The sequence below is a fragment of the Apium graveolens genome, chromosome 6 (genome assembly GCF_009905375.1).
Source record: "Apium graveolens cultivar Ventura chromosome 6, ASM990537v1, whole genome shotgun sequence".
Lineage (NCBI taxonomy): Eukaryota > Viridiplantae > Streptophyta > Magnoliopsida > Apiales > Apiaceae > Apium > Apium graveolens.
This window is the reverse complement of record NC_133652.1, coordinates 255,214,748-255,240,232: the sequence shown is the minus strand read 5'-3', so window position 1 is coordinate 255,240,232 and position 25,485 is coordinate 255,214,748. Positions and strand designations below refer to the sequence as shown.

The 25,485-nt window shown below is 41.7% G+C and overlaps 2 protein-coding genes across 2 annotated transcripts; both read left to right on the top strand.

The window, feature by feature from the left end:
• The first annotated feature begins 1,807 nt into the window (after positions 1-1,807).
• On the top strand, positions 1,808-2,767 carry LOC141665921 (uncharacterized). Its single transcript, XM_074471907.1, has one exon. The coding sequence runs from the start codon at positions 1,808-1,810 to the stop codon at positions 2,765-2,767; it is 960 nt and encodes a 319-aa protein (XP_074328008.1).
• Positions 2,768-16,379: 13,612 nt separating this feature from the next.
• Positions 16,380-22,808, top strand: LOC141665920 (uncharacterized). The gene is made up of 4 exons (XM_074471906.1): positions 16,380-16,756; positions 17,000-17,390; positions 17,442-18,017; positions 18,195-22,808. The coding sequence occupies exons 1-4, from the start codon at positions 16,380-16,382 to the stop codon at positions 22,794-22,796; spliced, it is 5,946 nt and encodes a 1,981-aa protein (XP_074328007.1). The 3' UTR covers positions 22,797-22,808.
• Positions 22,809-25,485: the final 2,677 nt, after the last annotated feature.

The following is a 25,485-nucleotide window of genomic DNA, read 5'->3' as shown; positions in this document are numbered from 1 at the left end:
AGGTGTCCTCTGCTCCCAGAACCAATGGCTACGATTTAAAGGTACCAACCTCAAAACCCTATCTTTGGGCTATAAATAGCCCAAGAAGGTAAGGTTTTGGGGTTAACCACTCTCTTACAGCCATATACATACATAGACACCCTGTGTTCCTATCTATCTTCATCTTCCCAAAAAGCGAGTTCTTACTCTCACGGCGGAGGCGCCGCGGGACCAAAACCCCCCTTCTGGTGTTGTTTTGTAGGAACCCCGCCACATCTACACCTCCACAGCGACGAAGGATCCAGGCACGGCGTCGAAGGAGCGGCCCCAACACCAGGAGTTATCATTTGGCGCTAGAAGGAAGGGCTCTCCATCCTTGGGTCTCGGTGCCCCTGGATTCACCTTCATCAACAAGCTCTTGAAAGAGTCCATTTATTTAACTTGTAAGAACCCAAACAACCAAACCCTCTCATAAACATGAATGTTGTTTATTTAAGCCACGTTTGTGTGTGCTTGTTATTTTAGGCCACGTTTGTGTGAGCCCTGTTTTGTTGATTTAAGCCACGTTTGTGTGTGCTATTGTTAGCTTTGATCATTTTAGAACCCCGATTTTGCTCTAGTTCGAATATTACATTTGTGTTTAACTACATTGTTGAGTAGTCACAGAAGATTGTTTAGACTAGTCCCAGAAAGCTGTTTGTTATTGCTTGCTATTGTTTGGGATAGTTTTTACGATTTTCGAAAAGCAACCTTAGATCGATACTTTCTGTAGCATATTGTTGTTAGTTGTTGTTGGTATTTTTGAGAAATGGAAAGACCAGGAAAGCATACTTCTGGAAGACCATCTGCTAGTACTTAGGTCCAGGAGCCGGACCACTCTCAGGCCCTTGATGCAGGAGCCGAACTCCCAGGACCCAGAGAACCCGGAGGGACCCAACTCCGGAGCTGATTTCTGATGATGAAAAAGAGGAAAAGCAGAAGGACCTGAAAGACATGATCTATAAATTGCAAAGAAAGATGGACAGAGACTCAGAAGTAGAAATTGGAGAAATATTAACTTTTTTTAGCCACTCCTTGGAGGCCATTCCCCAGCAGCGGAATTTGAAACACTACAACTTCGACTCCTTTGACGGTCTAGGAGATCCAGAAGAGCACCTGAACTACTTTGAGCAGATCGCGCAGATATATTACTACAATAACCTGACGAAATCAAGGTTATTCGCATCAACTCTTAAGGGAGGGGCCCATAGATGGTTCAGCAGGATCCCCTCCCGCAGCATCCATAGTTGGAAGGAGTTCCGCGCTTCTTTCCTCCGGAGATTTCGGGCAAACAAAACGCACGAAATGCACATGTGTCACCTGGAGACAATCCGACAGCATGACAACGAGTCTCTCTCTGCATACATGCGCCGGTTCCAGGAAGCAATCAACAAAGTCTCGAGCTTGGATGAGAGGGAAGCTTTGAGCATTTTCAGGAGAAACTTGGACATAGAGAACAATGAGAGATATATTGAAGAACTGATCAATAAGGAGCCATAAAATCTGGCAGTGGCTTACTCCATGGCTGTCAGGTTCATGAAGGAAACAGATGTGCTCCAGGCAATGAGGATGACCCGGAATGGGGGGGTCCAGGAGCAAAAACACTGATGACCGACTGAAAGGGGGTTACCATCGGGATAAGAAGTTCAAGCAAAACCAACAAAGCCAAGAAAGATAAACTACTCTGGTTTTTCAGAGACTTGGTCCCAAACAGGAGTCAAAGAGCGATCCAGGACCCGTGAACCAACCCCGGGAGCCGAAGCAGGAGCCGAACTGGACTCCTACTAATATGACCCGGGAGGAAATCTTGAAGGAGGTAAAAGACAAACCCTTCTATTATCCTCTGAACCCAATGCAAACTCTTCCGGAAAACAGGCCTTATAACAGGCAGTGCGATTATCATGAGACCCATGACCATAAGACTGAGAACTGCTTATCACTCAAATACTTCATTGAGGACCAAGTGAATAAAGGAAATATGAACAAGTACTTAGTCCGGGACAGCAACAACAGAGGGGAAGCGCATAAGAGAGGAAAGAATGTAGTCAACGTAGTCCTAGGAGGCTCCCACTCCCCACCTCGGAGCCCGGACTTCGGCGAAGAAGTGCTCTCAATCCAATCACTCCCAGACATGGTGATATCCTTCAGCAGTAAGGACTATGAAGGAGTCAACCCTCATCACAATGTAGCCTTAGTGGTCACTTTGGACATCTTTGATAATGAAGTAAGAAGAATGCTCATAGACAATGGTTCATCAGTAAATATTTTCTTCAAGCACGCAGTGGATCGAATGCAGTTAGGGAGCGTCTGCTCAAACGAGTGTCGGGAGGACCCACTCTATGGGTTCAGACACAACTTAGTCCCGATTCAAGGAACTTTATATATACCAGTTCTTTTTGGAACCACTCATAACCAAGTGATTCATGTCATCAAGTTTTATGTAATCAACGCTCATTCGTCATATAATGGAATTATTGGCAGATCATCTTTAACAATGATGCAAGCGATAACTTCAATCTCCCATCTCAAGATCAAGTTCCCAACCCCGACAGGAGTCGGGGAAATAAAAGGAGATTATAGAGTTGCTGAAACATGCTATAATCAGGGGTTGGTCATGGCAGAATCCTACCAGGACAACAAAAGGAAGGCAACTGTCATTCACAAGCAACAAAGCATGAAGAAGCACCGACCCCGGCCAAGGGAAGAAACAACAAAAGAAGTACAACTTATTGAGTCAAGTCCGGAATAAGAAGCAAATATAACAAGTCCGGAAGGACCAGCAAGCAACCAAGTCATGGTAGTCGACAAGGCAAATCAGGTCCTAGACCAAGCTAGTCCTACCATGCAAGCAACCAAAGAATCAGAACAAGTAAACCCCTATCTGAAGAAAAACTCTGAATCCCGAATTCATCAAATGATTTCAAACAAAGAACAAGCAAAAATCGAAGCCGCAGTCGAAATAAAAGAGGTCCAGGTTGATGAAAGTAGTCCTAACAAAAAGGTGAAAGTTGGGTCAGGACTCGAAGAGTTCTTCAAGGAAAAATTAGTGTCCTTGTTCCGGGAGTACAAAGATGTTTGCCTGGAGCCCAAGAGACATGCCCGGACTATGCCTGGAGCCCAAGAGATATGCCCGAACTATATGAGTCCATAGCAATGCACAGCTTGGACGTCAACCCCAACAGAAAACCAGTCAAACAAAAGATAAGAAATTTCGCCCTAGAGAGGCAAAAAGCTATAGAAGAAGAAGTGGAGAAGCTACTCAAAGCAGGAATCATGAAAGAAATCAAATATCCGGAGTGGCTAGCTAATGTTGTTATGGTGAAGAAGTCCAACGACAAATGGAGAATGTGTGTGGATTACACTGATCTGAATGATGCATGCCTGAAGGACCCATACCCTCTCCCCAATATTGATCAATTGATAGATGCTACCTCCAGGCCCAGTTTCATGGACGCCTTCTGCGGATACAACTAGATCAAGATGAACCCGAAGGACATACCTAAAACAACATTCATAACTCACAGAGCATTATATGCTTATGTGATGTTGCCCTTCAGACTGACAAGCGTAGGATCCACTTACCAGAGAGCCATGAACAAGATATTCAAGTCCCAAATCGGAAGGAACTTGGAGTGCTATGTCGATGATATGATTTCCAAATCAACAACTATACCAGGACATGTGGGGGATCTGAAGGAGTGCTTTGACAATCTAAGAAAGAACCAACTCAAATTGAACCCGGAGAAATGTACCTTCGGAGTAGGAGCAGGCAAGTTCCTAGGATTCATGATCAGCAACAGAGGCATAGAAGCCAATCCGGAGAAAATAAAAGCAATCCAAGATATGAGGGCTCCTAGAACCCGAAGAGATGTGCAGAAGCTAGCAGGATCCCTAGCAACACTCAGGAGATTTGTCTCAAAGCTAGCAGAAAGGTGTTTACCATTCTTTGATTTACTCAAAGGAGCAAGCAATAAGAAAGAGGTGAACTGGAGTTCGGAGTGCTAAAAAGTATTTGAGGAAATCAAGTCCTACCTCTCTAAGCCACCAGTCCTAACTAAAGCTCAAACAAGAGAGCCTCTTTACTTATACATGTCAGTAGGACCGCAAGCCGTAAGAGCAGCCCTAATCAGGGAAGAGAATGGAAGACATCAACTAGTCTACTACGTAAGCCAAGTTCTTAAAGATGCGGAAACAAGGTACCCAAGACTGGAGAAGTTTGCCTTCGCTTTAGTCACAACTTCAAGAAAGCTCAGGCACTACTTCCGGGGAAGAGAAACCAGAGTGGTCACAAAACAGCCCCTAAGAAAGATAATTCACAAGCCAGATGTTTCGGGAAGACTTGTCAATTGGGTTGTGGAGTTGAGCCAGTTCAATTTAAGCTTCATTCCCAGGACTGCCATTAAAGCTCAAGCATTTGTAGATTTCATAATCAAATGCAACTTCCCAGAAGAAGAGCCAGAACCAATGAACATGGATCCAGATACATAACAAGATGCAAGTCCGGGAGCCTAGACCTTGAAAGTAGATGGTTCTTCAACTAGCGAAAGGTCGGGAGCCGGGCTCATACTGAAGAGTCCTGAAGGATTCACCATTCAAACAGCTATATCTCTCGGATTCCCCGCAATAAACAACCAGGCGGAATATGAGGCGTTGATTGCAGGACTAAAGCTCTCCAAGACTCTGAGAGTCCAGGACTTAAAAATCTACAGCGACTCCCAGATAGTGGTCAAGCAAACAAATGGAGAATACATAGCAAAGGACCCTATTCTGGCGAAGTACCAAGCACTGGTTCAAAGTTACTTAGCCTCAATCCTAAAGCATCAAGTCCTTCAGATATGTCGAGAAGAAAATGAAGACGCAAATATTCTATCCAAATTAGTCAGGGACTCATCAGATCTGGACTGCTCAGTTTACTTCGAAGAACTCCACAAACCATCTATTGAATCCGGAGAGGTCTTGGAGATCGAAAGCAACCAAAACTGGATGACCCCCTTAATCAACTATTTGGAGAAATGAGAGCTCCCGGAGGACAAAGGAAAAGCCCAAAGACTGAAAGCAAAAGCAGCCAAGTTTTACCTCGAAGAAGGACTACTCTACCGCAGGACTTTCTCATCTCATATCCTAAAATGTATCGGCCCAGAAGAAGTAAAGTACTGTTTGGCGGAAGTGCATGAAGGGATATGCGGAGATCACATGTCCGCAAAGGCCCTAACTCATAAGATCATTAGACAAGGCTACTACTAGCCAACTATCCACCAAGACGCAATAGAGTTTGTGAAGAAATACAAGGAATGCCAGCTCTTCAACAATGTGTCCCGGATCAGCCCAGTCCTACCATCCTCAGTCCTGTCACCTATTCCCTTTGCTATCTGGGGTATTGACATTATGGGACCCTTTCCCCGGGTCAAAGGAGACCTCAGGTACTTGTTAGTCTCAATTGATTACATGACCAAATGGGTTGAAGCGAAAGCAATGAGGACAATTAATCAGCAAGACTGCATAAAATTTATGGACAACATTTTGATGAGGTTCGGGATACCGCGAGTCCTAGTATCAGACAATGGGCCACAGTTCATCGGATCAGAATTCGAATCCTACCTTCAGGAGCGCGGGATTAAACACAAAAAATCATCAATAGCATATCCCCAAGGAAACGGCCAAGTAGAAGTCATCAACAGAATCCTGCTCCAAGGTATTAAAAAGAGACTCAAAGAAAGCAAAAGCAAATGGCCAGAAGAACTACCAAACATACTATGGTCCTACAGGACAAGCCCCAGGACAAGCAATGGAGAAACTCCATTCAAACTAGCTTATGGCACAGAAGCAATGCTTCATATTGAAGTGGGATCTCCTTCTCACATAGCAATAAACTTTGAGGAAGAAGCAAATGAAGAAGGACTCAGAACAAACATGAAGTTAATTGATGAGGTCCGGGACCAAGCTGTAGAAAGGATGGAAAAATACAAGGAAAAAAATAAGAGAGCACTTCAGTAAGAAGTCCAGAGTCAAAAACTTACAAGTTGGAGACTTAGTCCTTCGACATAGAAGCATCAGATCCCACAAACACTGGAAAACTAATGCCCAAATGGGAAGGACCATACAAGGTCAGAGAAGTCCTGAGGCCAGGAACCTACAAACTCTTGAACATGGATGGCTCAGAAGTCCCAAATACTTGGCATGGACTCAGACTAAGGAAATTCTACTAGTAGGAAAGAACAAACAAAGCAGCCAAAATCTTGTAGCCAATATGGCAAACAACCAACTTGTTTTTCCTTATATTTTATATGAATGATTAATGAAAAGCATTTCCTCTTTACATTTATTAAAACTCACCACTAGTCAGGACAAGCTATTAGTCAGGATTAGAGTAACCACTTTTGCTTAGAATAAATTTTCTAAGTAAAAAAGCTAACCACTAGTCCGGACAAGCTATTAGTCAGGACTAGAGCAACCACTTTTACTTAGAATTAATTTTCTAACTAAAAAACCTAACCACTAGTCCGGACAAGCTACTAGTCAGGACTAGAGCAACCATTTTTACTTAGAATAAATTTTCTAAGTAAAAAAGCTAACCACTAGTCCGGACAAGTTATTAGTCAGGACTAGAGCAACCACTTTTGCTTAGAATAAATTTTCTAAGTAAAAAAGCTAACCACTAGTCCGAACAAGCTATTAGTCAGGACTAGAGCGACCATTTTTACTTAGAATTAATTTTCTAACTAAAAAACCTAACCACTAGTCCGGACAAGCTACTAGTCAGGACTAGAGCAACCATTTTTACTTAGAATAGATTTTCTAAGTAAAAAAGCTAACCACTAGTCCGGACAAGCTACTGGTCAGGATTAGAGCAACCATTTTTACTTTGAATAAATTTTCTAAGTAAAAAAGCTAACCACTAGTCCGGACAAGCTATTAGTAAGGACTAGAGCAACCATTTTTACTTAGAATAAATTTTCCAAGTAAAAATCATAACCACCAATCCGGACATAACTATTAGTCAGGAAGAGAACAACAATGTTTACTTAGAAAAACCTTTCTAAGTTAAATAAACAACCACTAGTCCAGACTAGATATGAGCCCAGGACTAGAGCAAACTATAACTTAGAAAAAGAAGTTTCTAAGGCAAAAATAAACTAGAATAGCAAAGCAGAATAACAACAATAAAAGACTCAAAACTCGACCGGACTAAAAGTCAGCCCGGAGCAAAGTACGAGAATTACAACATCCAAGGATTAAAAGTCTATAGCAATATCATATTACAATTCAGAAGAAATTAAGACTCCGAAGTATTGGGAGGAAGGAAACTAGGGCAAGGACCATCGAAGGGCTCTGGATCACCGAGTCCAGCCTCAATGTTCTGCTTGGCCCTAATAAATTCTTCAACAAAACTGTCCCAATTCACCTCCGGATCAGTCTTGATATGTCTCTCAGCAATAACCCAGCAACGACCAATCTCCGGAGCACCGGAACTCGCAATCGCCCTGTCATACTCTTCGGACTTCTTAAACTCTTCAATGACCTCAGACTCCGGCCTTATAGAGGAAAGCTACTTCCGGAGTTCAGCTAAGTCAGATTTTAAATCCGCAGCCTCCTTCTCAGCATTTTCATCCCGGGTCGTGACATCATTAAGATGTTTATTTAGTCCGGACAAGGAAGTATCTTTGACAATAATTTGATCCCTCAAATTACTGATTTCAACATCCTTCTCAGTAATAGCACTCTGGGCATCCTTAAGCTCATTATAGGCCAGAGAAGCAGATCCGGCCATATAGCCACCAAGCTGCAGAAAATAAAGGTACTTAAAAAATTATTCTAAGGCAAAGGAAAAGAAGAAAAACAAGAACATAAAAACAATGTACCTGACCCCAGAGCCGGGAGCATTTCTTCATAGTTGCGTCGAATCCGGCCAGGTTCATCTTCTTCCAATCAGCCTCCGAAGGAATCCCGGCCATGAAATGAGCAACCTTAACTTCAAGCTCTGGACTACGCGCATCCGGACTCTGAGCATCCAAGCCTTTTCCCTTATCAGCTCCGGACCCACCACCAACATCAAAATTCTGAGCCCCGGGAGGCTTCGTCCCAGAGTTCCGGAGCCTTTTCTTCTTCCGGGCACCCCCAACCTCTGGAACCTCTCCAAGAGGCTCCAACTCCTCCAAGTTGGCAAACTCATCACCCATCTCCACCTCAACATTATGCTCTGAAGCCGTCTCATTCATATCAGCCTCGGGCTTCGAAACAACATTACTTTGCGACCCCTCTTCCATAGAGGCGTTGGATCCGGACCCACCAACAACAGCTTTCCTCGGTAATTTGAAAGCCTTCCCCAAGCCCTTCAAAGCATCATTATATGCCGAAGAAGACATATCTGAATTATAGTGTGGTAAGCCTGCTAGAAAATAAAGCAAAAACACAAGTAAAAAAACTACAACAAAAGAAAGCAGATAAGCATTCCGGACACAAAAGTAGATAAGTCGTCCAGACACAAAAACAGATAAGCAGTCCAGACACTAAAACAGATGACTTACACCTTATCCTATGCATATTTCTGTGCATCATAAAAGTATCCCGAGTCATCTGGAAACCCAAACATTTACAAAAAGCAAAAACCATTCGGACGACGTCTCCCCGAAGAACATCCCTACGGAACCGAGTCTGAACTCCCTCAGCAGCAATATGGGGAAGGTAATGCAAGTCCAGACCCCTCAGCATAATCAACTCCCCGTTCTAGTGCTTCAATGAGGACTGCTGAATAACGGGCCTGTAGGAACCACCATAACCACACTCTGGAGCCCGGAAGCGAAGCTCATGCAAAGGCATCTGGCTAGACCGGACTAGGCTGAAAATATGATGCCACAACTTGAAAGTGGGCTGAACTTTGAACTGGTTGCAGGAAACAATAAATCAGGTCATCCATTTGATCTCATTCAGAGTTATCTGCATGGGAGACAACTTGTATTCATACTTGTAGAGATGCTTCAAAAAGAAGTGCCAATGTGGATTCCATCCGGAGTGAAGATGCTCCAGCCACACCGGAACGAATCCATCAGCAGGTCTGTGATAAATCCGTTCATCTAGCTCCGACCACCTCTACTCAATCCGGGAGTCCAACTGAAAAGCAGCACGAACTGATGAGTCTTGCGCCGCATGATCTATGGTAACATACTCATCCTTCAGCCCATAATGCTCCTTGGCAACAACACTCCCGACGAACTTTCGATCAAATTCTTCCTTAACGTAACGCCCCAGACCCGCATTAGGCTGCCTCGTGTACCCGGACCTAATACTGCTATAATAGAAGTTGTTTTCTATTTCATCACTCTTGGTGATAAAATAACCCGGGGTGTCTACCCATAAACCCTCCAGAGTACAAGGCACTTTGCTAGAGGAAATCCTAGCTACAGACAACTTAGTTATATCTCCGGAGTCAGAGGTCGACGCAATCCTTAGTCCTGATTGGTCGAACTCAACGCAATCCGGACCGGGGGGCAAGGAAAACTCAAATTCTTCCAATAATAACCAACCTTAGTCCTGATTAGCCGAACTCACCCAAACCTAACTGGGGGCAAGGAAATCTCAAATTCTTCTAAGAACAACCAACTTTAGTCCTGATTGGCCGAACTCAATGCAATCCGGACTGGGGGGCAAGGAAGCTCAAATTCTTCTAATAACAACCAACCTTAGTCCTGATTGGCCGAACTCACCCAATCCGGACTGGGGGCCAAGGAAAGCTCAAATTCTTCTAAGAACAACCAACCTTAATCCTAATTGGCTGAACTCAACGCAATCCGGACTGGGGGCTAGAAAAGCACAAATTATTCTAAAGACAACAATCAAAAACTCATGTTCTTCAAGCAAACCCAACCTTACTCCCCCATTCAGAAAATCTGCATAAGGGAGTGAGGGGCACATGATAGTACATATAGCTCCTGCAAGATCTAGTCCTGAACTCCTAACTCCATATAGCTCCTCGAAGGACTAGTCCTGAACCCCTAACTCAATCTAGTCATGTACACTATCAGTCCTGACTGGCCCAGTCCCGCAAGCCCAACCTTGAGAAATCCCAACACGTGAGACACTGGCCCAAGCACATGACATGGACAACTGTCACACATCAATCATGGGAATAATCAGGGCACGTGTCAGAGGATCCTCATAACATTCCTCGACCAGTCCCGCGCTGACACGTGTAAAATATCCACTCCAACCAGGTGTCCTCCGCTCCCAGAACCAATGGCTACGATTTAAATGTACCAACCCTAAAACCCTATCCTTGGGCTATAAATAGTCCAAGAAGGTAAGGTTTTGGGGTTAACCACTCTCTTACACCCATATACACACACAGCCACCTTGCGTTCCTATCTATCTTCATCTTTCCAAAAAACGAGTTTTTACTTTCACGCAGGAAGCGCCGCGGGACCAAAACCCCCTTCCGGTGTTATTTTGTAGGAACCCCACCACAGCTCCACATCCACAGCGGCGAATGATTCAGACACAGCGTCGGAGGAGCGATCCCGCCACAAGAAGTTATCAGTTATAACTTACATTTATTATACCTAAATCTAGCCCTTCCGCTAATTTAATTACTCCACCTTAGTTTATATTTTTTTGCTGCAATGCAAATCACTACCAGTATAGTATGGTTTCGTTACCGCCGGACATATTCGGTTATATAATATATATTTTAAATGAAAGTAGTATTTAAAAATTAATTTAATATATATTAATGAAGATATATTATATGTTTATGAAATAAAATTTACATAATAGACATATTTCATATTCTATACAAATATGTTAAGTGGATATTTGCAATAATATTGAAAATATAATGAGATAAAATAGAAATTAAAGAGATTTGAAAATCAATAAAAATAGAGAATTAGTGGAGATAAGAAGCAAAGAAGGAGAGAGAATTAGTGGAGAAATAATTTATTTTTTAAAATAAAAGTTACCGGAACTTTTCATATAAACAACTATTTTTAGTGAAAAAGAAAAATGATGTCCTCTATTTTAGTATAGTGTAGATATTTCTCCTAAATGTTCAATATTAACACATACATAACTATTTTTATATTTTATTTAAAATATTATTTGTGATAGGTAAACTATGCAATATTAAATTGCTTCTGTGATTTTTAAAAGAGCACTTATATATTATCAATACCCTCTAAAATTGTGGGGCTACGATGCACGTCTACTGATTGCATATTTATTAAACCTATATATGAAAATAACAAAACTTCTCAAATAAAAAAAAATGGGGAAGAATAGGTAATCGTTTAATTAATTTCGTTGATATCTATTCTAATTATCACTTATTATAATCATATTTAGTTAGCTTTTATTTTTTGTTATTCTTAACTACAAGTATTATATTTCAAAATACTTTAATTATAATTAAATTTATAAGAAAAGAAAAGAAAATACGAAGTATAATGTAGATTATTATAATAAAAGAAAAATGCCTCTAAATTAATTAGGTATCTACGGAGTTATACGGGTACATAATATATTTTGAAAGAATATCCAAAATACACCACTTTCCATTTTTAAGTGCTCAGAATACCCACCGGCGAAACAAACAGCCCAAAAATATCCACGAACTACGCAGTACACATGATACAGATGCGTATTTATATTTTTTTTAAAATTTTACAAAAATTACGCATTTTCAACATGCATATTCTATGTTACTGTAATAGGAATACGGATGCTGGAAATGCTTATCTCTGTTCCTGTAACAGTGAATACACATGTGAGATAGTATTTTGAACATGTGTATTTTTTGTAATTTTTTTTTTAAAAATACACATATTGCAGATTCAATGGTTATTTTGGGTACCCTCCCGCCAAATATTATTTTAGGGACCAACCTCAAATAGCGATATTTTGGTTTTTCATTTATATATTTTTATTGAAAAAATTATATTTTTTAAATCAAATTCTGTAATTATAATAACTAGGGTAATTATAATAACAAGGCCAATAGTACTTGATAATATTAAGCTCCTCTAATAAATCAGGCGTGAAAATTGAAACTAAATAAAGAAGGGGGTTAATTTTTGAAAAGAGAATCGTTTCAGTACAATTGTTTACACTTTAGAGATGGTGACTCGTCACAAAACGTTAAACAAACGGGTCCCTCACGGGTAACGGGCCCACTTATTCTAATGAATGACTGACGGGCAGACTGACTTGACTGACTGTTTTTAATTATTCAAATTGATGAGAGTATTGAACTGGGGGAGCAATTTACATCACGCACTAACTTCACCGTCACTCTCATTGACGGTGGTTAGCTCTCAGTATCCTGAGATAACGGTTGCCGTCTAAGTCCGAATGACGTTTTTTACTGGTTGTTTTTGTCGGAATTACCATAACAATTTATTGAATCCATCGGGTTTGGTACTAATACAAAAAATTTAATGAAAAAATATATAAAAAAAATTGATAAACTGGTGAGACCAATTACCATCATGTGCGGTTTGGTATTGATATTAAAAAATCTAACGAAAAATATAAAAAAAATAGATAAAGTGATGAGACCGATTAATTATTAATGTATATAATAAATAGTGAATATACTTGATTTTTTTTATTAGCAAAAAAAAGAACACGAAATCCAGAATACAATATTAATCAACATAAACAAAATAAACTAAAATGGTAAAAGACTTAACTATATTGTCGCTCGCGTCACCTCGTTTTTGAGAACTCAGTGATTTTCTTATAAAACTTATCGAGGAACGTTCCACTTGCTGTATTGATATGTCACGGCGGCGCGATAGCTCTTCATAACAAAGCACCTCAATTACGATCGGATAATGTTTAATGGATGACAAAATATCTAATTTCGTTTTAAAATCTCTACAAATTGTGTATGCGGGTGCGATGTAGGACGGAAGGGGGATGAAAAGAGAAACTCTTACTCCTAAAAAATTTCAAACTATATATATAACACATGACAATAAAAACTGAAATAAATAGGAGTTGACTTTTTATCTATTATTTCTATTTTCCCCGATTTAATTTGACAAAATCTATTCCGAGTTTGATTATAAATTAGGGATCGTTTGGTTCAGAAGGGTTTGAAATAAAAATTCGGGTTGGACTGGTATTGGGTTGAGGAATCATTACTGATATCATGTGTTTGGTTCGGTGCTGGAATAAAATATGTTTCATTTAAATATTTTTGATTTATTAATTGAATTAAACTTTTATATATTACATATGACGAATTTAAGTTTTTATACAACTTACAAACAAAAACAATTAAATATAAGTGATTAAAACAAATAAATTTAATTTTAATATTAATTTATAATTTTTAAAATAAATAAAAATAAAATATTACTATTTTGTATTAATTAAAAATAAGCATAACTTATTTAAAATTAAATATGATATTTAAGACATATGTTTTAAGATTTTATTTAACTTTATGAGTGATAAAATAATGAAATTAATTTTGATATCTCATACCACTCTCTCAAACCCATCTCTCCCATAGGGTATCAAATCTAATTCCAGACTGATATAAAGAATGGACATCAAATTTTAAAACAGTCAACCAAACCCCATATATGGATTTGTATTGAACGAAACTCAGATCTGATACCAGAATTTGCCGAATCAAACGACCCCTTAATCTTTATTCTATATATTTTAATGATACTGTATATAAAGTAGGGGTGTACGCGGTTCCGATCAGATCGGTTCTGGGGTAAAAGTCGAACCAACCCGCGAACAGCGGTTTTAGAAAATTGTCGGTTGCGCTTAACCGTGTCAATTGCGATTGCGAATTTGCGGTTATTACGGATTGGTTTGCGGTTCAACCACTTATTTTAAAATAATTAATAATTTGCAAAAAAAATAAATTCAAAATATTAATAAATTCAAGTTTAAATTACTTGATAAATTTACATTCAAAAATATAATACAAACTAATGTTCCGCGTGTAGCAAAGATATTAAAAACATACACAAATATGGAGGCGAGATAAGAAAAGGATAAAAAAAATTACATGTTAATTATATTTTCCATTTATTTGCTTATATATCTTATAATGATTGTGAATCTTATGAACGAAGTCTTAACATTAACCTATGATTAGTTAATAACAGCGTGCATATTTATTAATTTATATAATATCAACTACATTTTTAAAAATATATTTTATTATAAATATATGTTGCGAGTTGCGGTTACATTTGCGATTTTGCGATTTTCAAAAATTTAAAATCGCATCTAAACCGCGAATGAGCGGTTTTTAAAATTTAAATCTTCAACCAACCCGTCTTTCACAATTATCCGTAAAATGTGGTTCGGTAACGAGCGGTTGAACAGTTGGATGCGGTTGAGCGGTTATTAGCACGGTCCTAATATAAAGACCTGCTTAAGGAGAACAAAGCACTCAATTCTATATATGTTCTTTGCACTATTAAATTGCTTTTGGTTAATTTTACATGTTTTTTGACATGCACCCGTCTCCTTTTACTTTGATTTTTATGTAAAGAGGCCAAACTTCGAGTTTTTTCAAAACACTCTCGTTTTCAATGAACATGACCTGACATGGACTCTCGCATGTGCCATGCCTTTTCTTTGACCTCGCATGTATCATCTTGGTTTTTAAATTTTGGATTGATACGAAAATTAAAAGGAAAAATAGAATAAAAAGTGGATAAATTAGTGAAATTTATGATATTAATTTAAAAAATTATATTGATGACTGAAGTATTAATATAATACCTTGCAAGAAAAATGTTAACTCAAAAGATATATTGACATTCCAATTTGTTATGCCCAAAATTTGGCATTGAGATTGATTCGGGTCAAATGCGGCTTACAGACAGTCAAACCCGATATTGCATTGTGGAAGAGAGGACGCGTCCAGTACCTTAGGACGCGCCTACTTTGGAAGAAATAAGTTACGAAGCGAGAAGAGTGCATGGTCAAGGGAGGACGCGCCCAGAATTTATGGACGCGCCAATGTTTATGAAAATGCTTGGCAGATGGAATCTTATGGTGATGGGCGCTCTAGGGCGCGTCTAAGTTAGCGAGGACATGTCATAGGAGGCGAAATGCTGTGTATGATGGTTTAGAGGGGATGTTGCAAGTTTGATGAGGTTAAGGACGCGCCCAAAGCTCTAGGACGTGTCCTGTGATTTTGATTGCTATAAAGAACGATTGATGAGGAAACAGGTTTTGATTTGTGGGAGTTAGGACGCGCCCAATTAGAAAGGACGCGTCCTGAGTTTGATCTGTGTACATTTGATGTTGAGTTCAAGACAAAGCTTGCATGGAAAGGAGCGATGGAGGATTATTTTTACTAATGTGTTTGTTGCAGGTACTCTATGAAGAATTCCCTCCTTGAGATGGTCAAGGAGGGGGATGTCCGTGAAAAGCTAGAAGGCCTCCAGGGGTATGCCTGATGATTGAAGGCCTCCTCCTGTATTCAACGGGTGTCCTCGTTGGGGATGTGGGGTTTACTTTGGTGTGTGCTTTGGGAGCTCTGTTCTTGTATTCAACGGGTGTCCTCGTTGGAGAACTTTGGAGTCATCCTGCACTTTGCACCCAAGAGCTTGGGATCACCTGTCCTGCTATCTGGTGGGTTATCCTCATTCGGGGGACAGGGACGCGTCTGGCACTTGGGGTGAACCGCGGCTATACCTGCGTTCGTAAATCAAGGGAGATAGCTGTAGCGGAGTGTTATCCTTGCGCAGGGAGATGCACTATCCGTGAAGTCCTACGATTACGGACGAGCCTTGGGCCTTTGCGGTTGGGCCTCATAGTTGGACATTCCTAAAGCTAGCGGAAGATGGATATCGGATGGGCTTCTACTGGGCTTAGGAGTAAGAAGTCTCAACGCGTTAGACTTCTTGTTCTACGAGAACTACGTCAGGCTTGATCCCTATATAAAGGGTACGTAGGCACATTGAGAGGGTAAGAAGTTGAGAGCTGATAAGAGAGCCACCACTTACTCTGATCAATCTCAGCCTAAAACAACCACAATCAACCATACACCGCTTAAGTTTCCGGCAAAGAACCACCGTCACAGATCTTAATTCCGGCGAGAAACCTCAATCTTTGTTGATACCAAATTCCTCCGTCAACAAATTGGCGCTAGAAGGAGGGGCTGCTAATTAAGGTCGCAATCTTAGGAGGAAAAGATGTCTTACAATCGTGATGGAAGTTCTTATGATGGAAGTGACAGCAGGTCAGAAGGGGAAGGCGGGGGGCGTTATACTCGCCATGAACCTTACGTTCCCAGAAACATGGCGGACCCACCAAGGGCTCCAGATGTGGGGGGGACACCTCCAGTTCTCATCAGCAACACTGATATATTGGAGCAATTATATCGCATGGGGGATACTCTTAACAGTTTTAACTCAAGACTGAACACGGTGGAGCGTCGAAGGACGAGGAGAGGTCGTCGTTTCCCCCGTCACGGTCATGCCTTGGGGAAAGCCCCTGTAGTTGAGGGAGATACCCAGGGGAGCGGGGATAACCCGCGAATCACTCCGCGGCGTTTGCAATATTCTGACGATGTAGAACCTATTGTAGAGCTTGCGGACGAGGACACTGAAGGCAGAGAAAGGCCTCACCTGGGCAACCAGGTAGTGCCACACCCGCATAGGTCTGGACGTACGATGGACGAGCGTCGCCGTGTGGAGAACGCTCAAAGCCAAGACGAGGAAGGAAGGGATCTTTCAACCTTGAAGAAGAGGCTTGGCATAAGGTTGGAGGACGACGATTTGAGGATGTTGCTGGTAGAATGGCAAAAGGAAGGAAACGCCGGAGAAGCGAGGCCCCGTGATACGACGCGTGTGCCCCCCGCATTCCAAAGGGATGACGGGATGCGGCACCGCGAGCACGAGCGTGCCCCTCCGCGAGGAAGGCCCGGGAATTTCTACCGGGGATATCAGAGGAATGGACGAGGAAGAATGGGATATCAATACGGAAGAGCCCCTTACAATGGTAGGAGAGGTGGCGCGCACTCCGCTGGAGAAGCCCCCGCCGTTATTCCCGTAGCTTCTCACAGCGTTACTGGTAATGGGTCTGGAGCGCGTCCTCATGACCAGGACGGCGGGCGGACTCAAGTAAGAATGCAGAATAATGATGAAATTCCGCGACACGGTCAGGATGAACCTCGTGTACGGGAAAACATTCAGAACCAAAATGGTAATATGCCACCGCCGCAGCCTCAAGGTGAGGGGCGGCGAGATCCTCCGCCGCACCCGGGGGGTAATCAAGGGGAATTTCAGCAAGTCGCAGAGCAACCCCAGCAGCCTAATGTTCAAACCATTCCTGGGGTAGGGACGTTTAATGTGAACGACCTCAAGCGGTTACTCAACCATCTTGAGGGAGGAAGAGTAACGGCGACAGCGCAAGCTCCTTCTCCTTTTGCTGTTGTTGTGAGGGAGGCGCAATTGCCCGCGGGATACCGGAACACAACCAACGACTTGCGTTTCCACGGGAACTCTGATCCTGTAGAGTTCTTGGGGCGTTTTAACATTGAAATGGATGTATATCAAGTACCTGATTTGGCTCGATGCCGTCTCTTGGCAGCCACTTTCAGAGAAGGTGCTCAGCAGTGGTTCCAAAAGCTTGGTCCAGGTGTAATTACATCCTGGGAACAGATGAAAACTTTGTTTTTGACACAATTTCAAGCCGCGGTGAAGTACACACCACCTGTTACCACGCTGGCTAATGTGAAACAAAAGGAAGGAGAAAGTTTGACTTCATATTTCAAGAGGTTTAACGCAGAATCTACTTTGGTGAGGGGTGCAACTGACGAAACGTTGAAAATATTGCTTATAGCTGGGTTGCGTGTGGGGACGGATTTCTGGAAACACCTACAAGGGAAAGACCCAGTGTCATTGGCAGATGTGCTCGCACAAGCGGAGTCGTTCAAAGCAATCGAGCAGTCGCTTGCAGAAACAAAAAAGAATGATGATACCTATAACTCCAAGGGGCGATCCAAGAGAAGGGACAGATCTGTAAGTCCGGGTTATCGGCGAAACGCCAGAAGCCCTAACAGGGTAAACGCTGTGAGCTCGCGAAGAGAATGGAGCCCACCATCGAACTACGAGAGAAGAGTCAGCAATTATACCCCGCTGGCGGCGTCCATTGATCATATCTTCGAGGTAAATAAGGACAGGGGAATCTTCAAGAAGCCCGACCGTCTAACTTCATGGCAAAGCAGAGATAAAAAGAAGTACTGTGACTACCATGAGTCTACTGGCCATGACACCCACGAGTGTCGTCACTTGCGGGATGAGATTGAGGAATTGATCAAGGCTGGACACCTAGGAGAGTGGATCGACAAGGTGAAGCGACGCAGGGGACTTGATGACAAGGGTAAAGATGAAAGACAACCCCCGCGGGCGGAGGATGTTGAGAAAACGGCGGAGGTCAAGTTTCAGAGGGCCGGCAGCATCAGGGCAATTTTTGGAGGACACCCTTTTGTTGGTGACAGTAATCGAGCACTTGAAAGAAACGCGAGAGAAGCGCGACATCCACCGCTCACTAACATCCACAGCTTGGAAGATAGACCCCCGAAGGTCTTTAAGGGGGAGTCCGCTGATATTACATTCAGGGAAAAAGAATCTAGGTGGGTGCCTCATCCTCACAACGATGCGCTGGTGATTACCATGCTTATTGGGGCAATGAACGTACATCGAGTGTTCCTGGATAATGGGAGTTCTACAAACATCTTGTACTATAGCACCTACAAAAAGCTGGGTTTCCCAGATAGTGACATGTATTTCGAAGATGCGCACGTCTATGGCTTTACGGGGGAAGCAGTGAGAGTTATGGGCTCAGTCAGACTTCCCGTCACGCTTGGGGAAGGGGCTTTGTCGGTTACTCAAATGATAGATTTTAAGGTGCTAGATCAGGATTCCGCGCACAACGTACTGGTCGGCAGACCTTGGTTGCGTGCGTTCAGGGTGATAACCTCGATACACCACTTGATGATAAAGTTCCCGACGCCAAACGGAGTTGGCAGCCTGAGAGGGTCACAGTATGAGTCACGTGACTGCTATCACAAGGCTGTCAAGGAATTTCGCAGAAGAAGGTATGAAGGGAAAGGTCTCCCAGTTGAAGATGTAAAAGATATTCATACAAAACCGGGTGGAGAGGTCCATGCCCACTATTTTGTTGAAAATCCCGGAAAGGAAGAAACCAATACCTCTGGGAACTCTTTTGTGATGCAGGGACGTATTTCGAAAATCCGTAGTGTAGAAGAAGTGGTGGCGAGTCACACAGGGGGAATCATGCGGAAAGAGGTTAACGGGGAAAAGTTGGAAGGGAGAAGTGAGATTTTGCAAGGTCTCGGCGATAACTGCAAGGTTGATGCTCCTCAAAAGAAGGATGCGCCCTTGAATGAAGTTGAGGTTGATGCTCCTCCAAACGAGGACGCGCCCTCAGGTGAAAAAGTGGAAATTGAAGACCCCCGAGACTTTGATTTCGATTTGGATCCCAGGATCCCTATGCCTATTGAAAAAACGGGACCGGCCGAAGACACAATATCTATTCCAGTTGATAAAAATGACCCAAGCAGGGTTTTGAAAGTGGGATCTCAGTTGGATGAGGAGATGAGAGGAGGTCTTACCCGCTTTCTAATTGCAAACCTCGATGTTTTCGCATGGAGTCATTCAGATATGATAGGGATCGACCCGGAAGTAATGTGTCACCGTTTGAATATCCTCCCGAATTGCAAGGGCATACGCCAGAAACGCCGCCCAGTAAGTGGAGAAAGGGCGATAGCATTAAAAGAAGAAGTAGACCGGTTGTTGGAAGTGGGGTTGATCAAAGAATCGTTCTACCCCGAATGGCTTGCAAATCCAGTACTGGTGAAGAAACCGAATGGGAAGTGGAGGACATGTGTGGATTTCACGGATCTCAATAAGGCATGTCCAAAGGATAGCTTCCCGCTGCCAAGAATTGATCAGTTGGTTGACGCGACGGCAGGGCATGCGTTGTTGAGTTTTATGGATGCATACTCCGGATACAATCAAATTCCGATGTATGGCCCCGATCAAGAACATACATCCTTTATTACAGACAGGGGGTTATACTGTTACATAGGAATGCCGTTTGGCTTGATTAACGCTGGCGCGACCTACCAGCGGCTGGTAAACATGATGTTCAAAGACCAAATCGGGAGAACCATGGAAGTGTATGTAGACGATATGCTGGTGAAATCTAAGGTGACAACTGACCATATCAAGCACCTGACGGAGATGTTTAATATCTTGAGGAGGTTTCGTATGAAATTAAATCCGCAAAAATGTGTGTTCGGCGTGGAATCGGGAAAGTTTCTCGGGTTCATTGTCAACCACAGGGGAATTGAGGCCAACCCCGCGAAGATCAAGGCATTGTTGGATATGAAGTCACCTACCAATGTGAAACAGGTGCAGAGTTTGACTGGGAGAATCGCCGCGTTAAATCGATTTGTTTCCAAGTCGTCTGATAGATGCAAGGAGTTTTTCAAGGCGATTAAATTAGCTGGGAAAGACTTTATATGGACGTCAGAATGTGAAGAGGCTTTCAAAAGAATCAAGGAGCAACTGGGACATCCTCCCATGTTGTCAAAGCCATTGGAGGGGGAAAATCTAATACTGTACCTCGCAGTGTCTGAATATTCGATCAGTGCGGTTCTGGTAAGAGAGGAAGACGGGCAACAATCACCAGTGTACTACGTGAGCAAGCGGTTACACGATGCGGAAACTCGCTACACAAGTATGGAGAAACTGGTTTACGCCCTGATTCTTGCGTCAAGAAAATTGCGGCCGTATTTTCAAGCCCATAGAGTTGAAGTTCGTACAGCATACCCGCTGCGGCAGGTCCTGCACAAACCAGAGTCATCAGGCAGAATGCTGAAATGGGCCGTGGAGCTGGGACAGTTTGATTTGGAATATGTGCCTCGAACAGCGATAAAAGGGCAAGCCTTAGCCGATTTCTTGCTGGAATTTGATTCTGAAATTGATGATAAAGCTTTGGTGATGCTATATCCACCTCATGCCGAGGAGTCTTTGGAGGAGTTTCCGCATCCTTGGTGGATCTTGCATGTGGATGGGGCGGTTAACAATGGAGGAGCAGGTGCGGGCATAGTACTTGTATCTCCGGAAGGCCACCACCTGATGAGTGCAATTCATTTCAAGTTTTATGCAACTAATAATGATGCGGAGTATGAGGCGCTGATTAATGGCCTGAAAATCGCTCTGGAAATGGGGGTGCGAAACTTAATTGCAAGAAGTGACTCAGAGTTGGTAGTGAATCAGGTGAATGGGGGATTTCAAGCGCGAGGCCCGCGAACAGAATTATACTTGAGATGTGTACAGCGCCTGATTGGAATGTTCAAAGAAGTTAGATTGGAATGCGTTCCGCGGGAGAAAAACAGTAATGCGGATGCTTTGGCAAAAATGGGGTCACAACAAGAGGCTGTGTTGTTAGGATCCATCCCTCTTGAAATCCAGGAGGTTCCTAGTATCCCAGAGATAGAAACTATGCAAGTGGATGAAGCTCCCAAAGAAACATGGATGACGCCCATTCTAGCTTACATTCGCAAGGGAACACTCCCCGAAGATAAGTTTATGGCTCGTCGACTCCGTTATCAAGTCGCAAGATATGTGATATACGATGAAGTCCTATACAAGAGAGGGTTCAACCAACCTCTACTCAGGTGTGTTGAAGAAGGAGAAGGAAATTACATCCTAAGAGAGGTGCATGAAGGAATCTGTGGCAATCACTCGGGGGGTAGCTCGTTGGCAATGAAAGTGTTGCGCCAAGGGTATTATTGGCCCACAATGAGAGAAGATGCTACAAATTTCGTCAAGGCATGTGATCGCTGCCAGCGCTTTGCAAACTACTCGTCTATGCCGGCTACACTCTTGACGCCTATGGCAAGCCCATGGCCGTTCGCCATGTGGGGAATCGATCTTATCGGAGAATTGCCGAAAGCTAAAGGAGACGTCAAATATGCAGTGGTTGCGGTCGATTACTTTACTAAATGGGCGGAAGCTATGCCACTGGCTACTATCACCGCAAAGAAAATCAGAGATTTTGTTTTCAACTCAATTGTATGCAGGTTTGGAATCCCTTACAAGCTGGTCTCCGACAATGGAAAACAATTTGATAGCAAGGAGTTGCGACAGTTATGTGAGGAGTTGAAAATCAAGAAGGAATTTGCGGCGGTCTATCATCCTCAAAGCAATGGACAAACAGAGGCTGTTAACAAAATAATAAAACATACCCTCAAAACCAAGCTGGAGGAACGTAAAGGGAATTGGCCTGAAGAACTCCCGAAGGTGATGTGGTCATACAACACTACACCGCGATCTACTACGGGAGAAACGCCGTTTATGCTGACTTACGGTTACGAAGCTATGGTCCCCGTGGAAGTTGGATCGGGATCACTTCGCAGAGACTGTTACGGGAAAGAGGACGCTGAGGTTAATCAAAGGCTTCATTTAGATCTCTTAGAGGAGACGAGGGAAAATTCTCAGCTAAGGCTAGCAGCATATCAGCAGCGCGTCGCAAGGTATTATAACAAGAAGGTAAAAGGACAGTTGCTGAAGGTGGGGGATTTGGTACTTAGGAAAGTGATGCCCAATACGAAGAACCCCCAACATGGAGTGTTTGGAGCTAATTGGGAAGGACCGTACAGAATAAAGTCTATCCTGTGGAAGGGGACTTATCACCTTGAAGACATGGACGGGAAGCTGATTCCGCGAGCTTGGAATGCGGAACATCTCCGAAAGTATTACCAGTAAGGCGTGGCTTTGGCCCCTTGCATATTTCTTTTATTATTTTGGTTTATGCCCAGTTTATAGGCTAGAATTAAATAAATTCCTCCTAGCCTAGGGGGGTAGTGCATGTACTACTTACCTTGGGACTAGTTGAAGGGTCAATTTTTAGAAATAATTTTCCCACAAAGCACAGTAGCCGTGGGACTGGTGCACTTTTGACACCAGAGCGTATTATAAATAAAATTTTGAAACTTTCCCAAAAGATATTTGCTCAATTTGTTTGATCTCATGACGCGTCCTAAGTATAGGGCGCGCCCTAAGCTAGGGTTTTGTATAAAGGAAACTCAAGAAAAATACTGTTTTAAAGGACGCGCCCAAGTTATTTTGGTTGATGCTCCTTTAGACTAAGATGTTACTATGAAAAAGAAAAAGTACTTGTCAAAGACGCGTCCAGCGGGAAGGGTGATGTATTTTGTATTTCCAAGGACGCGCCCAAGTAATATTGGTTGATGCTCATAATTTAAAAGCAAAAGCAAGTCCCTACCAAGGACGCGTCCTCCCTGAGAGGAAATATTTCTAAGAGAACATTAAGGCATGTCAAACAGTTAGGACGCGCCCCGTCGTGCCTTGTGCATTGGTTAAACACACAAATACAGTGTAGTGCCGTGCTCATGCACTTTCCAAAACAAGCAAAGACGCGTCCAACTAGAGAGGACGCGCCCATAATGGATATTTGCTTATTGGGAGAAAATAATAACAAATTAATCAAAGGCGATGCGCCCTAAACACAAGGCGCGCCCATGTGAATGATTGAGGATAAAAAAAAAAGAGAGTGCAAGTGAATGAGGTTCAAAAATAGTCTTTACAATTTGCAAGGCTTCAAAGGGCCTGCGCCTTTAAAGATAGTTTAGGAAAAATATATAGAAAACATAGGACGCGTCCTAGGCAGGAGGCGCGTCCAGGGTTTTGTCTTGATCATTTGCGGGAGGAGGTTGAGTTTGGAGAGGAGCAGGGGACGCGTCCTCCTCCTCTAAGCCCAGGAAAATCCTCTTGTTTTTGATGGAGTCTGCGGCCCTTACCCTGAAGTCGTTTACCCATATCTGGGTATCTGCATCAAACTTTGAGAATGTATACTCTGGGTCGTTGGCAATAAACCCAGAGCACCATTCTTCAAACCCAGCCTGGAAACCATGCTGGTAAACTAGCTTTTTCTCTAACTAGATATTTTCACTTTCAATTATCGAACTTGAGCATAAATATTAAAGTTGAATTTTGATCTTGATAATTGAATGCAAATTCAATTACGCTAGTCGGCAAATATCTGGTCACTCGCTCGTAAATTTATTTCCTAGGAGCCTTTCTGATCATGTTTATCCTAGGTAAAAAGTCCACCTACATGTGACCTGGTCACTTTAATATAATTAAAAATACGTCTCTCCAATCAGAATATATGTTAATAATAATTATAGATATTATTTATTTCATCTTTTATATATATTAATTTGTAAAAATCAGTATGTCATATTTAAACCTAAGGCTAAAATTTATATATATATATATATAATATTTAATGCGTATGGATTAAATTTTTTTATTTTATTTTTAATAAATTTAGATTATAAAACATTAAGTGTAAAAATATTATTCTCTTATTAACAAAATTTATTAATTATTTTAGCGTACAATTACATATTTATAAAAATACTAATAAATCTAATATAATAAATATATATTTTTTAATATATATAAAAGTAATTTTATTAAATATATTTTTGTCATATTTAAATATGTTATGTATTTTAAAATTTAATACTAATATCATTGGAGTACATGCCCTTACTCGTTTAACAAAATTTTAGATAATCATGATTAAACATTTTAACTATTGTAGTTGCAGATGCTATAATGTGGCGAGATTTTAAGAAAATTATTCACTTAGCTAGTATTAAAACTCCATTTGGTAAGTAGAATCGGCTCGAGTGCACCAACTTCATTCATTTAATTTATATATTTAATGTTAATTTTAATACATATTTAATTATATTTAGATAATTTACTAAAAATACTAATTTTTCTAAGTTTTTTTGTAAAAATACTATCTTTTCAAATTCATTGTAAATATACTATCTTAATTACAAATATACTATTTTAATTATTTAATAATTATATTATGTTGTTTGCGCTCACTGTTCATATGCTGACTGTACGCTAGCTGTACATATGCTGACGTGACAGCTGACGTGACAAGTGGCTCCCACCCAATGCTAACATAGCAGTTGACGTGGCAGCTGACAGGGAAGTGGGTCCCATCAGATGCTGACGGGGCAGCTGACTACTGATGTGGTAGTGGGCCCCGCAGGGGCAGCAACCTAAGATGCAACTAAAATCAACCTTAAATGCAACCAAAAACAACCTTAAAAGCAATTTTAAAAAGTAATTTTGCAAATTTTTTTAAAAAATAATTGTATTTTTGCAAAAATATTTTTAGTCATGGGTATTTTTCAAAAAAGCCCTTATATTTAAGGTTTTATGTTAAAGTCTCCACTGTATTTGTCAAAAAATATAAAGTGTTTATCTGATATTCACGGGGATTCATTTTAAATAATATAATTACTATATATATCACTATGATAAAACTTGGAAAAAAATTGTCCTTAAATCTAATGAACCGATGATGAATTTGTTAGAAGAATTAATAATAAAGAAGTATGAA

Coding starts and splice junctions, on each gene's coding strand:
- LOC141665921 (XM_074471907.1), top strand. CDS start 1,808: ATGACCCGGGAGGAAATCTTGAAGGAGGTAAAAGACAAACCCTTCTAT.
- LOC141665920 (XM_074471906.1), top strand. CDS start 16,380: ATGGGGGATACTCTTAACAGTTTTAACTCAAGACTGAACACGGTGGAG. Junction 17,391..17,441: donor ACCATCTTGAGGGAGGAAGA/GTAACGGCGACA, acceptor GTTGTGAGGGAG/GCGCAATTGCCCGCGGGATA. Junction 18,018..18,194: donor CCAAGAGAAGGGACAGATCT/GTAAGTCCGGGT, acceptor ATCTTCAAGAAG/CCCGACCGTCTAACTTCATG.